Source organism: Medicago sativa, chromosome 4 (genome assembly GCF_051527215.1).
Source record: "Medicago sativa cultivar Bolivia chromosome 4, Bolivia_mono, whole genome shotgun sequence".
Taxonomy (NCBI): domain Eukaryota; kingdom Viridiplantae; phylum Streptophyta; class Magnoliopsida; order Fabales; family Fabaceae; genus Medicago; species Medicago sativa.
In genome coordinates, this window is record NC_140752.1 from 17,887,745 (window position 1) to 17,901,588 (window position 13,844).

The 13,844-nt window shown below is 32.3% G+C and overlaps 2 protein-coding genes across 2 annotated transcripts; both read right to left on the reverse strand.

Annotated features, from left to right (window-relative positions):
- Nucleotides 1-6,416: 6,416 nt before the first annotated feature.
- LOC146926875 (protein BTR1-like) lies at nt 6,417-8,072 on the reverse strand. The gene is made up of 5 exons (XM_085708108.1): nt 7,935-8,072; nt 7,665-7,771; nt 7,109-7,386; nt 6,772-6,889; nt 6,417-6,676 (listed from the first exon to the last, which is right to left on the reverse strand). The coding sequence occupies exons 1-3, from the start codon at nt 8,001-8,003 to the stop codon at nt 7,248-7,250; spliced, it is 315 nt and encodes a 104-aa protein (XP_085564234.1). The 5' UTR covers nt 8,004-8,072; the 3' UTR covers nt 6,417-6,676; nt 6,772-6,889; nt 7,109-7,247.
- Nucleotides 8,073-13,245: 5,173 nt separating this feature from the next.
- LOC146926876 (S-protein homolog 5-like) lies at nt 13,246-13,707 on the reverse strand. The gene has a single exon (XM_085706982.1). The coding sequence runs from the start codon at nt 13,705-13,707 to the stop codon at nt 13,246-13,248; it is 462 nt and encodes a 153-aa protein (XP_085563108.1).
- Between the last annotated feature and the right edge of the window lie 137 nt (nt 13,708-13,844).

Genomic DNA, 13,844 nt, shown 5'->3' on the forward strand with positions numbered 1-13,844 from the left:
TTCACCTCCACATATTTTCTATTTTGCACAATCTTAACAATGAAATAAAGTAACATATTGTATCCTTATATCCTAAAAAAAAAAAACTAGCTTAGCTATTGATCTTATCTAGAGAAGAGTTGGTCGAGATAGAACAACTTATGTTGAGATAGATGTAGAGAGCAAAGAGTGATCAAATGTGTAAAATTGGAAAGAATGTGTATGTTGCATTGTAGTGGATGATGCTTTTAACAGGCACCGATGAGGAGTCGTTGGAGAGTAACGGAGGGTTCGTTATGAACGGCGTGCGTCAACGTTTCGCACATCCATGTTCTTAGCTCTGATGAAGCCATTGAAATGTTATGGAGTGGAGGGGGTTTAAGATTGGAGAGAATTGGTTTGGTCTTTTGTGTATTGTGTCTTATATAATGTGGATTCTCGGCCTTGTGCCAATCCTGAACAATTATAAACATTTTGTTCTAAGATTTAATTTGTATACACCTACAATATTTTTTTTACACACATTCAATAAAATCACGCCATGTAGATATTTGTGAACATATTTTACGAGCGAATCTATAAAGTGGCAATATGATGCAATTTAATTGGATGTATGTGCAGTGGCAATATGAGCGAATCTAACGTTTTTGAATTAAAACTAACGGAAAGGACCAAAATGTGTAATGGAGAGACATTAAGGGACCAAAATAAATCGAATTTTAATTAAGGGACCAAAGCGATACTACCTAAATAGTTAAGGGACCAAAAATGTTATAACACATATCTGTCAACACATTACCTTATTAAGTGTCTATATAAACTATCCATATATTTCTATACAAACTTTTATTTGTAAATGATAAACTAACATGAAATTTTTATGTAAACAAATGAAGTAACATCAACACTTCTGAATACGATATATTCAGCCAAACTTATTTTCAAATCTATAATAATATTTGTCTACTTTGGCTTTATGAAGAAACCAACATTTATCTGCAACAATCTGCAACACTTGAATGAAAAACATTAATATTAATTGCTGATTATTTTTCCTATATGTATGTCAATTATAGGATGTTGAAAAGAATGACTCGCTCAGCCCAGGAATTTGAAGTGTAAATTCACACTTAATAGTTTCATACTATACACCATGTAATTATTCGAATTTTAGGCTCATTTAACTAAATTTGATGAAATCGGCACAATTTACTACCAATGAGTCTTCTACTTTTCTATATACTCATTTGGGACAACTAAAAATTGACAACTCTCTTTGTATTTCGAGAAATGATATTTAAACAACCAAAAGTTGACAACTTCTAGGACAACATGTAAGATATATAAAAAAACAAGTGTTAATCTGTTTGATAGAAATAGAAATTCTAATTAAAACGACAACTGTATAAAAAGAGTGGTAGACAACTCTCTTATATGATTCCTTCGATCACCTCTCTCTCTCTCTCTCTCTCTCTCTCTCTCTCTCTCTCTCCTTAAAAAAGTTAGAAGATTATAACTTTTTTTAAAGTTAGAAGATTATAACTTTTTTTAAAGCTAAAAGTTCAAATATGAAAAAAGAAAGGCAAAAAATTGAGGGGACATATGAACCTAACTCAGAAGAAGAAACAAGACAAAAAAAAGTGAAAATAAAAAACTCTCAAAAGTAGTCTTAGAAACAAAACAAGAAAAATAAAAACAGAAATAACATCGGATTTTACATTTGTAACCCTTTGTTCAACACTTGCATTGTGCAATTTTTTATGATATTTTGAATTAAAAAAAAAATACAGTTGAAAAGCCAAAATGGGACACAACAAGGATCGAACTTGAGTTCATATCCTGAAAGGCGTGCATATACCGCAAAACTACTCCATACACATATTATTTATTTACAAAGATTGATACGTATATTTCTATAATGAGTTTCTTAACATGAGCCCTTCAGGGCACAATTTAGCAGTTGCCATGTTTTATTTACACTTACTTCAAAAAAAGAAGTTTCAATTACACCTAAAAAAATATATGTATTTATGCTTTACCTAGTTAGTTGAAATAAGGGCTTCACTCATTATCAGTTACAGCAAAATGCAAGACTTGCCTTCAAATCAAACATACAATCAATACTCTAACATATTTTGTTAGAAGTGCATATAGGAAACAAAAGAAAATAAAATCAGGGCAATGCTGATATATCTATCTGTTCTGGACCGGCCAAAAGGATCTTTGACCCATTACTTAGGCCCAATACAATCCAAAGCCCAAACTCCACGTTTGGCAACGTCACTTGCGACACACCCCCTCTCCGCGAGGGGGGTGCACGGAGCGAGCGAGACCGGTTCAAACGAGCCACAACGTCTCTCTGCACGTTCCCGCAATAAACTCTCTGGCGGTTACACTTCCCACGATTTCGTAACCGCCAGAGCCAGGTGTGCCATTACAACGGCTCTGCAGCCCTCCACCTCTATAAATAGGGGACTCAATGCAATCCCCAAGGGAGAATCTCTCTTCCTTCTAAACCCTCACTCTCTGATCTCTACTGACTTGAGCGTCGGAGTGCCTGCAGGTACACACCCCCCATCCACTCCAAGAAGCATTCTGACGCATTCCACCACCGTCACAACCACCGTATTCAAAGCACCAACAGTCACCTTCTGATCAGGTACGATCACTATCAGATAACAATGATTGAAGCACATGAACTTCAATGATTGAAATCAATGTGGGACCTACACTTTGGAAATGGAACCCACATAAAGTGGTGGGATATACATTGATTTTACCCAATAAAAGAGTCAGTGCTAGAGAGAGTGCTCAAAAGAGAGTGTTGCTAGCATTCCTTTTTTATTGTATATGACTATTTTTTTCATGTGAATATTTATGCAATATTCATATTCCGTAAGAATATAAATAATAATAATTATTCTTTTTATTTAAATTTATTACTATTTTTTTAAAGTTATTGTTGCTTAGGACTTTCTTTATAGTAATTCCTTTCGTCAAAGGCTTGACTAATTCTTTATCAGTACGTACATGATTTACTTTAACCGTTCCTTTAGAGTAGTTAGCTCTCTAACCCTTTATGTGTTCATGCCATAATTATCGTCTCTTTCCATTATACTAACGATTCTCTATTTTTGTAATAGCTACAAACTATCACAATGAATCAACATTTTTGGCAACGGTTTTACCCACTAAGGGTTCTCAACTAACAAGCATCTTATCAACTTGCTTCTTCACTAGTTTTCTTTAGTGTTCTCATCTCAGATTCATTCCATAGTGGACTGAGTCAATTATCATTTGTTTCTAACAAACAATTCCTCCAGTGATGCTCAATGTGCAGTCACTGGTCGCTAAATACTCATCTGAAGGATGTTCTATTTTATATCTTGTACCATTTAAGTACAATAGGTTACTCCTCATGAAGTAATCCTAGAGTCATATTCTTCTTAAGGCACCTCATGACTCTTTCTATAGCATGGTAATGCTTCTCATTTGTCTACTAGTAAACTTGCACAATAGTTTGACGACATCAGTAACGTTGGGTCTAATACATTCAGTGCCTTACCTAAGGACTGCCAATGATGCTCGCATATTCCATTTGTTTAACTCCATCTCAAGTGTTCTTACACTTGGATCATAATATATGATTGCAAGTTTTCGATCAAATAATTACATTTCCTTAAGATCTTCTCAACTTTGTGAGATTTGTCAAAAAAGTTCTCTTTTCTGATCTAGTAATCTTGAAATCAAGAATTACTTCAAATTTGTCTAGGTTTTTCTTATCAATGTTGTTGATAAACAATGATTTCACATAATTCATAACATGAACCTTTAAACCAAATATGAGCCAGTCGTCTTTATAGAGACATATGATCGTGCAAATATTATTTGTCACTTTCATTCACTTTATACTCATTCGATAGCATTATAATGTCAAATTTTCCATGTCATTCCTTAAGAGTTTATTTTAGACCTCACAAAGAATTATCTAACTTACGTACCTTGTTTTCTTGTCCATGAATCGCAAAATTTGTCAGGTTGTTCCATATAGATTTCTTCTTCTAGTTCACCATAAAAAAGGCAACTTTCAAATCCATTTGGAGTACTATCGAGTTATGAACTGCGGCTAAAGGGACTAGTACTCTTATGGATTTGATTCTAGTGACTGGTGAATGAGTATCGAAGAAGTCTATATTTTTCTAAAACCTTTGACTACAAGGAGAGCCTTGTATTCATCAACCTTCCTATCAGGTTTTTGTTTCCTTTTTCAAAATCCAATTACTACCGATTGGTTTTGCAACTATAAGGGAAGTCAATCAAGTGTCATGTTTTGTTAGACTCTAGAAAATCCATTTCATCGTTTATTTATTCTTGACACCAAATTTCATCCATTCGTTTCATTTAATCCAAAGGTTTAAAACTATCACCAAATTAATTAACATATACCAAATACTTTTTGTCACCTAATTAAGAAACATATCTATCATCATTGATTCATAATCAAACAATCCCTTCTTGTTTTTGGTAGATTCAAACCCTTTTTAATTTCCCCCTAAATTTTTCCTTTCGGCCATAAGCACAAACTCAAACTTTTAAATTTTTATAAAATCATGATAAATCTTAATTCAGTTAAACATGAGACACGATGAGTCCCCGAAAAAAATTAGACCTATAAGTGACAAAATAATCTAATTAGCATGAACAATTCAAGAATTATTTGGGTGGTTTGATGACATCTGCTATTGATAATTTAGTCGAGCTTGTTCGCTTCTTTTTTAATACAATTTCCTTAATTATTTAAAAAGAAAGAGTATATATGAGATAAAGGCAAAGAAATATCATCGATGGTGATCATGACTAAGATAACCAATAGTATGAGTTCTACCATTCATTTTATAGAACAGAAGTTTGAGTATGATGATAGAAATCTGGGAAAATAAATAAATCTTTGGAAATAAAAAAAGGGGAATGAATAAATCTAGGGAAAAATGGAATGCTTGATTATAAATTAATGATGATAGATACGTTTCTTAGTTAGATAATAGAGAGTATTTGGTGTATGTTAATTAATTTGGTTATAGTTTTCAGCCTTTGGATTAAATAAAATGAATGGATGTGATATGGTGTCAAACTAATTGTGACACCATGGTGCCTGGAAACCGCAACCTAAACGTTTAGGCAACGGATTTGGTGCCTTTAACCACGCTTTTGCGACGTTGTCTAAAGTAAAAAATGTTGTAGTGTTTGATCCTAACCCATATATATATATATAATTTGCTTTGATTAATTTTATTGAAAATATATTTGGCTTAATTGCACTTACAGCCCCCTATCTTTCCAAAAGTTGCGGTTACAGCCCCTTAACTTATTTAAATACAAAACAGCCCCCTAAGTATTGAATCTTTGGCAGTTTTGGCCCCCAAGGCTGATGTGGCACCCTAAGTAAGGTGACACATGTCATTTTTGGCAGTTTTTTTGGCCTTGGGGGGCCAAAACTGCCAAAGAATCAATACTTAGGGGGCTGTTTTGTATTTAAATTAGTTAGGGGGCTGTAACCGCAACTTTTGCAAAGATAGGGGGTCAAAAGTGCAATTAAGCCATATATTTTTAGTGAACTTTTATTACAACCTTTCTTATAAGCGATATTGACACCCAACATGACTACAACATTGCAATCCCGAAAAAGAGATATTACAAGCAATATTTTAATCAAACAAGTGCGTTATATACCTAGTTTATATAAAAGGAAACATAGAGACACTACAAGAAAATATGCGATTTGCTATGGCCAATTTCGTAGCTACTCCGCAGCTGATTTCCAGTAAACCCATTTTAAAATTAAAGTTTACAAAATTTAATGTCTATCCAGAACCAATCCCAAACAAATACATAAATTTGAAACTATAGATCACCTTTTACGACTATTTCAAATTAATTTCAGTAAACATGTTTTGGTAAAGTGAGAGAGACAAAGGTTGTAGAGGCTTATCAATCCTAAAGACAATATAGAGTACTAATAAAAACATTTCCAATACTAATGAAAAAAAAGGCAGGGGATAGAGTACGAAACAAGTACAATATAAAAAGTATAAATAAGCTTGGAACTTAATAAACCTCTTCTTCTTGAGGATTAAATGCTTGAGATTAGATCTTAGATAGATGTTCCCCCTTATCTAAAAACTCTAACCACATTTGTTAAGCTCTGCAAAAAATTTCAGGAAGCAAGTAAAGTTACCTTAAAACACATCAGGCAATAACTCAGAAATATTTTTTTTAATCTCACAAACGCAGGAATGTAAAGACTCAGCCCAAGCAATATAATACACTCAAGAATTCAAAGCTTATCATGTGCAAAACAACTTCCACAAACAACTATAAACACACAATTTCAACTTTGGATGCTATAGAAACTCAATAAATATCAAAGTCAACTGAAATGCAGAAAAACATTTGGTGAAAGTATTGAAGGAATAAGGTAGGACCAGTGTAGAAAAACATTTGGCCATATTTACAGCATAATAAACGAACCAGTGTAGAAGGAATAAGGTAGGACCTCGAAACATCAATTAAACTAAAAAAATAGATACCTGAACTGTGTCAAACTCATTTGAACTTTCATCATCAGATGTCCCCAAAAAATCAAATGATGAACATTTCAAAGAAAGAGAGAGTGCCAGTTCTTGCAATTGACTGATGGCTGCAAAATACATAATCACAACTCACAAACGAATGATCACTAAAAAGTAGTAAAGAGACAGGGAAAAAAATGGAGCATGAGTATAGCCATTTTACCATCATTCTTCAACTGGCCCAATGATGTTAAAGATATCTGAAATATTTGAAAAAGATATTGGTTCCTAAAGAAGCAAGCTACCCTTCAATGCTTTGTTGCAGTTAAACCAGCATTCGCCTGAGACAGGACACATAAGTCTAGCACACAGAACATAGTTCGAAAACGCATAGCATAACTTAAACAAAACATGCAATAGCTAAGTTAAGGAATCTTTGATCTGTTGAATTGATTCACACTTAACTATAATGGTTCAACTATGTAGAATACAGATTACGGAAGTACTGAACATGTTAAATGTTGTATGAGAATAATGTGATATCAAACATAATGTCTAACCTGATTCATCTCAGAAATAAGTTGATTCAATATCTTCAAACCAATGATGTTAAAGATATCTGGAACAAATAAATGACAATGGCCAGAATATGTAAACGGAGAACTCATGGACTATGAATAATGAGGATCTTCAGCTAATTTAGAAACAATATAAATCAATTGCACGCATCTGCTCATCGAGAGTTCCTATCACTATTACTACCCTATCATTTTGCCCATAGTAACTATTATTTTGAGGAGATATTTTAATGCCAGCTTGAGATTCTTCAATGAATGACCTGATCAAAGGAAAATAGTGGATAAGGTAAGCTTTTTACCCCCATCTCTGAATAACATTAAAAAAATAAACAATGAGAAAGAATCATGCGGTGAAAAATAACAGTTGGCCTGACAATAACATGCTCATTTTTAGTTGCAGGGGAAGCATAGGTCATAGGGATATAAAAGCTTTGACACCAAAGAACCAGCATTCATATAAGAGACAACCTCTTGAAATCAAAACATAAATATGGTAAACAAGTAAGCCCTACAACTTGACAAAGAAAATGAATGGTACCTAATGGTAGCACCTCCCTTCCCAATTATTCCACCACAAGAACCATTAGGAACAATGTGTCTCACTTTTGTTTTTAGCTCAACATCATTGTCATCCTCGCTGTGAAGCTAATCATATAAAACAAATTAAGCTCAGAAGCCAGCAATGCAAGACATTTTTTATTCTAGTAACTAATTGAATCAATATCATATTTTTTATTCTAGTAACTAATTGAATCAATATCATATTTTTTATGCTAGTAACTAATTGAATCAATATCATGGTTGTTACCTCACTGAGCAACTTTGAAAGAATGAGCTCTACAACTCTTAGTACTTCATTGATTGCACCAGATACCATGATAATCCGATCAGCGGTTCCAGGGAAGAATTCATTATTGCTTGACAACTGGATTCATGCTCCAGATTGAGACTGAAAATCAGTGATAGTTGAAAATGTTCAATACACAATACAGTTCAAATCTTCAACTACGATGAGCTAGATCGTTGCGGATGAAATTCACTCTTAGGATCTTAATCAATTAAGCTATCTGCCAAAGTAAAAAATAATAAAAAATACAGGGCATCACTAAGCTAGAGAGTTGATTTTCAATAATTCCACAATGTGTCATTTGGACTTCAAACACCTTAGTTGTATTCCATGTGCACAAAAGGAATCAAAATTAAGCTTTTGAAATAAGAATATTATTAGAGTTTGAGTTCAATAACAAAAAAATCAATAAAATTCAATCCCAATTTCACATTAATATTAATGCCATACAATATGAAGATCACTAAACATATTGAAACTGATTTCTAGGGAGATACTCAGGATTAGCGAGTTAAACTTCGTTGAGTAAAATTATCAAACACTTAATATGCAACACAATAACAAAGTCAAATTAGGCACACAAATGCAAAACAGAGTCATATTTCATTGATTGAAATTATCAAACACTTCATACTCAACACAATAACACCATAAGCAAACATTAGAATTATCAAATTTAATAATCTCACAATATCACTATTTCACTATGGTTCAAAAACAAGTAGAACAACTCAGAATCATTTTGAGGTAACGTGGTGAATTATCAATTGAATCCGTGAAATGTAAAAAAAGAATATGGGAAACCAAAATCAATAAGCAAAAAATACCAAACCTTGATGAAATGAAACGATTCTGATTAGGGATTCATGTGTGCGTGAAGATTCACAATTCAGATGTGAGATATACGAATCATACTATTCACGATTCTAATTTAGGGATTCAGATTCTGATTCTAACATAGAGATTTGATGAATTGGTGATGAAGAATGTTGTGATGAAGAACATTGTGATGAACGATCAAAACGAGAGTGATGAATCGTGATGAAGAATGAAAATGAGTTAGGGATTTTTTTTCGTGATGTTATTTTTTTAATTTGGTGAAATTTTATCGTAAAAGTAATATATTAAAAAATTTTAAAAAACGAGCCCAAATATAATATATTAATAGGTTCAAATTTGTGTTCCGGTTAAACAACGGTGTTTTTAATAGAGATTGCCTAGATGCCTAATTGGTAGTAATATTTTGGTAGCATATCCTATATTTTGTGAGATATGACAGTAAGTTTCAAACAACTTTCCATATTAGAATGACTGCGCATTATAAAAGTCTACTGCAGAAAATGTTACTTCTACACAAGACAACATAACACTAGAAATTCAATCATTGGAGAGAAAAAGATGGTATAATCTCATCTTAGGTGGTTTCGATGGGAGACAGCAAATATATAACATTGAAGTGTAGATGTTCATAGTTTTTAGATAACATTATTATTTTTTTATGGGTAAAGTTTTATTAATTAAATTGGTACTATTGGCCATTTTACAACGCTAAGTTCTTATGACCAATATATATTAAAATAAATAATTTAAAACGTTGAAGGGTGGGCACGTCCCAATTCATCCAACCCCTTTATTTGCGGCCACTTTGAAGCGTCGTATGCATCCATTAATGGATGCTTCTCCAAGGAATACATTGTCCATTCAAACAGCCTCCATTTACATGTATTACCCATGTGCAATTATCGCATGGCATATGCTTTTCGTTGAAAACTTCAAGATAATGACGACGGCGATCTTGAGGCCATCTAAAACTACAAAAGAATAATGTAGGCATAATTGGTAAAAAATTTGGTGTGAATGAAAACCTGTAAACATCTTTTTTATAATGGATCGTTTGTAATCCAAGATCGTCATCTTTAGACTTGCAATGAAGAGTCAAGGGTGTTGGATTAGGAGCCTTCACCTTGTTGATAATAGAAACTGTTGTATGACGAAGATGCAAGATTGGTAGAGTTGGAGCCTGCACCTTATTGTTAATAGTAGCTATAGTCTCTCTAGCCACGAATGCAAGTAGTATGATTAAGAGTATTGAAAACTTTAAGGTAATTGAACTTGGAATTGCCATTATTGTATACACATGTCTACAAGACTTGCATCAATCTTAATTTATACACATGAAAATGGGATTTGTTCAATGACTTTTTTCATTTTGGTCAGCAAGAATAAATATTGTTTGAAAAAAATTGAATTATTTCCCATTTGTGATATAAATGTGCATAAATGAGGAAAGAAGAATCAGCTTTCCGATTTTGAATGAGAAAAAGGATATGATTTGCAAATCTACCATCTACCATATAAACAAATCATTCTATTATGGAATAGTTCATACATAAACCTGTAAAAATCAGTGTTTATGTTAGAAAGTATTGATGCCCATTCATGTAATAGAATCGTATTATTATTTCACCTGATTAATTACCTTAAAGTCGATATCAACCAATAATTATCAATCAATCACATCCCAATGAATTACCTGCATAGAATTAAATCATCAAACGTAATGTTAACAACAATATGCAATAGTATAACATATCAAGACTAAATACATCTTAATTATTTGTGGAAACTTCAAATAGTTAATATTCTTATTAATTACCGGATCAATTCTTATGATATTCCTTTAGTTGAAGTATTCAGTTTTTTGTTTTTGTTTTTTTGGTCATGCTAACTTGTGCCCTCAGCATTCCACTAATGGTAAAAAATTATTGTAAAAAATTAACATTCTATATTTTGAGCAATAAATTAACACATTTCTAATGTATAATTTCAATTAGTAGAATTCTTAACATGTATCCTAAGTATAAGTTAGCATTTCACTTGTTTTTTTAGAAGTCAATTTTATTTGTTATAACACATATCTGTCAACACATTACCTTATTAAGTGTCTATATAAACTATCCATATATTTCTACAAACTTTTATTTGTAAATGATAAACTAATATGAAATTTTTATGTAAACAAATGAAGTAACATCAACAGTTTTGAATACGATATATTCAGCCAAGCTTATTTTCAAATATAGGATGTTGAAAAGAATGACTCGCTCAGCCCAGGAATTTGAAGTGTAAATTCACACTTAATAGTTTCATACTGTACACCATGTAATTATTCGAATTTTAGGCTCATTTTACTAAATTTGATGAAATCGGCACAATTTACTACCAATGAGTCTTCTACTTTTCTATATACTCATTTGGGACAACTAAAAATTGACAGCTCTCTTTGTATTTCGAGAAATGATATTTAAACACCAAAAGTTGACAACTTTTAGGACAACATGTAAGATATAACAAAAACAAGTGTTAATTTGTTTGATAGAAATAGAAATTCTTATTAAAATGACAACTGTATAAAAAGAGTGGTAGACAACTCCCTTATATGATTCCTTCTTTTTTCTTAAAAAAGTTAGAAGATTATAACTTTTTTTAAGCTAAAAGTTCATTTATGAAAAAAGAAAGGAAAAAAATTGAGTGGGCATGAACCTAACTCAGTAGAAGAAAGACAAAAAAAAGTAGTCTTAGAATCAAAACAAGAAAAATAAAAACAGAAATAACATCGGATTTTACATTTGTAACCCTTTGTTCAACACCTGCATTGTGCAATTTTTTATGATATTTTTAACTAAAAAAAATACAGTTGAAAACCCAAAATGGGACACAACAGGGATCAAACTTGAGTCATATCCTGAAAGGCATGCATATACCACAAAACTACACCATACACATATTATTTATTTACAAAGATTGATATATAACTTAACCTTTAACTAAAATATGTATATATACCTATTAAAAATGAATTTTTTGGGATTTTGGGGAGGCCATAGCCTCCCTGTGTCCCTCTTAGTTCCGCCTCAATCTTTTGGAGTACTTACCAAGCTATATGGTATGTTGAAAACTATAGTTTGATTTTTCTTCAGTATATAGTTGTTGACCCCAATTTTTTATATGTATTAAACTATTTATGTTTTAATTACACCTCAAAACAATATATGTATTTATGCTTTACCTCACATGAACTTCTATAAGAATTTAGAGAATCACCATTACAATTTACAAGACCTTGTTCAACAACATTCTACTTTCTTTGAATCTTCTATTTGGATCCTGAACGTAATGCCAGCTTCCAATATTGTCTGAACCTAATGCCAACTTCTACTTTCTCTGAAAATTTAACCCTGACTTGCGATGAAAGCATCAAGTTTTTTTCAGCACATCTGAGGACACAAGTTTCCTCTGGCTTGTTCAACGAACTCTGATAGAATGTATTGACGCAATTGTTAAATCATCTCTCCACTAGTGAATTATACAATCTAAGACTACAATTTTGTTGGAACAGAAAATAAATCAACAAAATCTATAGCCATTATTTATATGTAAAATTTCGGTTAAACTATAGTAAATGACATGTGATCAGTATTGTCAATAGCTGATCGCAAGACATAGATGCTTGTTAGAAGTCCGCTACAACACTATTCAATAGTCCTGTAGGACAGCTATAGCCACTATTTAACAACATTCTATACTAAATAGTGTATCGCAGATTCACAGAACAATAGCAATTTGTTCAAATTCTAAAATACTATAATGCTATAGCCGCTATTTAACAACACTGCATGTGATAATGTATTATATAAATTATATGTTCTTAACAAGCTCAATTCTAGAGTAATAGTATGCAATAAGTCAATTACTATGGATAACCATAATCAGCAGTTAACTTGTTGATGCTGATTTTCAGCCATATCTACTGCAACAGAAAACGCTAATGCAAGTTCATACAGTTAAAACTTATCACTAGATTCGCTAATAGGATAAAATATCACCTGTTAGAAAATAAATCAATTTGCAGCGTTGTCAATTTGACATGTAATAGTTAAAAACTTAAAATAGGAAGACAAAGTATGAATTAAATTGGCACCGTTCTTTTGTTGATCACCGATCTCTTGACGCATTATGGAGTACGTATGACGTATTAGTGATACACTTAAAACAAAGAGCAAAAGACTAAATTGGCACTCCTGACCATTTTACAATCGTCCCCCCGACTGAGATTTGAATGAGTTCCTTGAACATACAAGGCCAAGCTCTTACAACCAATATATATTAAAATAAATATTTTAAAAAGTTGGAAGCTGGCATGTTTTGAATCATCAAACCCGTTCCTTTGCGGCCACTTTGAAGTGTTGTATGCATCCATTAATTGGACACTTTACCAAGGACGACAATTTTGATTCAAACAGGCTCCATTTCCGTATATTTCCCATGTGCAATCATAGCATCTGTCATACCTTTGGTCGTATACAGCATGATAATAAACACGGGGGTTTTGAGGCCATGTAAAACTGCAATTGAATAACGTAGGACTAAATGGGATAAATTGTGGTTTGAATGAAAAATGGCGAATTTTACCAAAATTGAGTGTCCATAATCCAAGATCGTTATCTTTAGATTTGCAATGAACATTCAAGCTTGTTGGATTTGTTGGATATGGAGCATATACCTTATTGAGAATCCAAACAGTAACCTTGCCAGAAGCTATAGGTATAGCCTTTCTAACCTTAGTAACAGTTACATTGTTAAAACCTATAGCTATAGTCTCCCTAGCCTCAAATGCGAGTAGTATGATTAGTAGTATTGAAAATTTTATAGTAATTAGACTTGGAACCGCCATTGTTGTATGCACAATGCCTACAAGACTTACCACAATCCTAATTTATAGATCAGTAAATAACTCAACAAATAGCTAGTTTAAAAGTGTATAAATTAGCTTGCGTGATATGTTATGTATCCTTTTATGAAATTAAATGG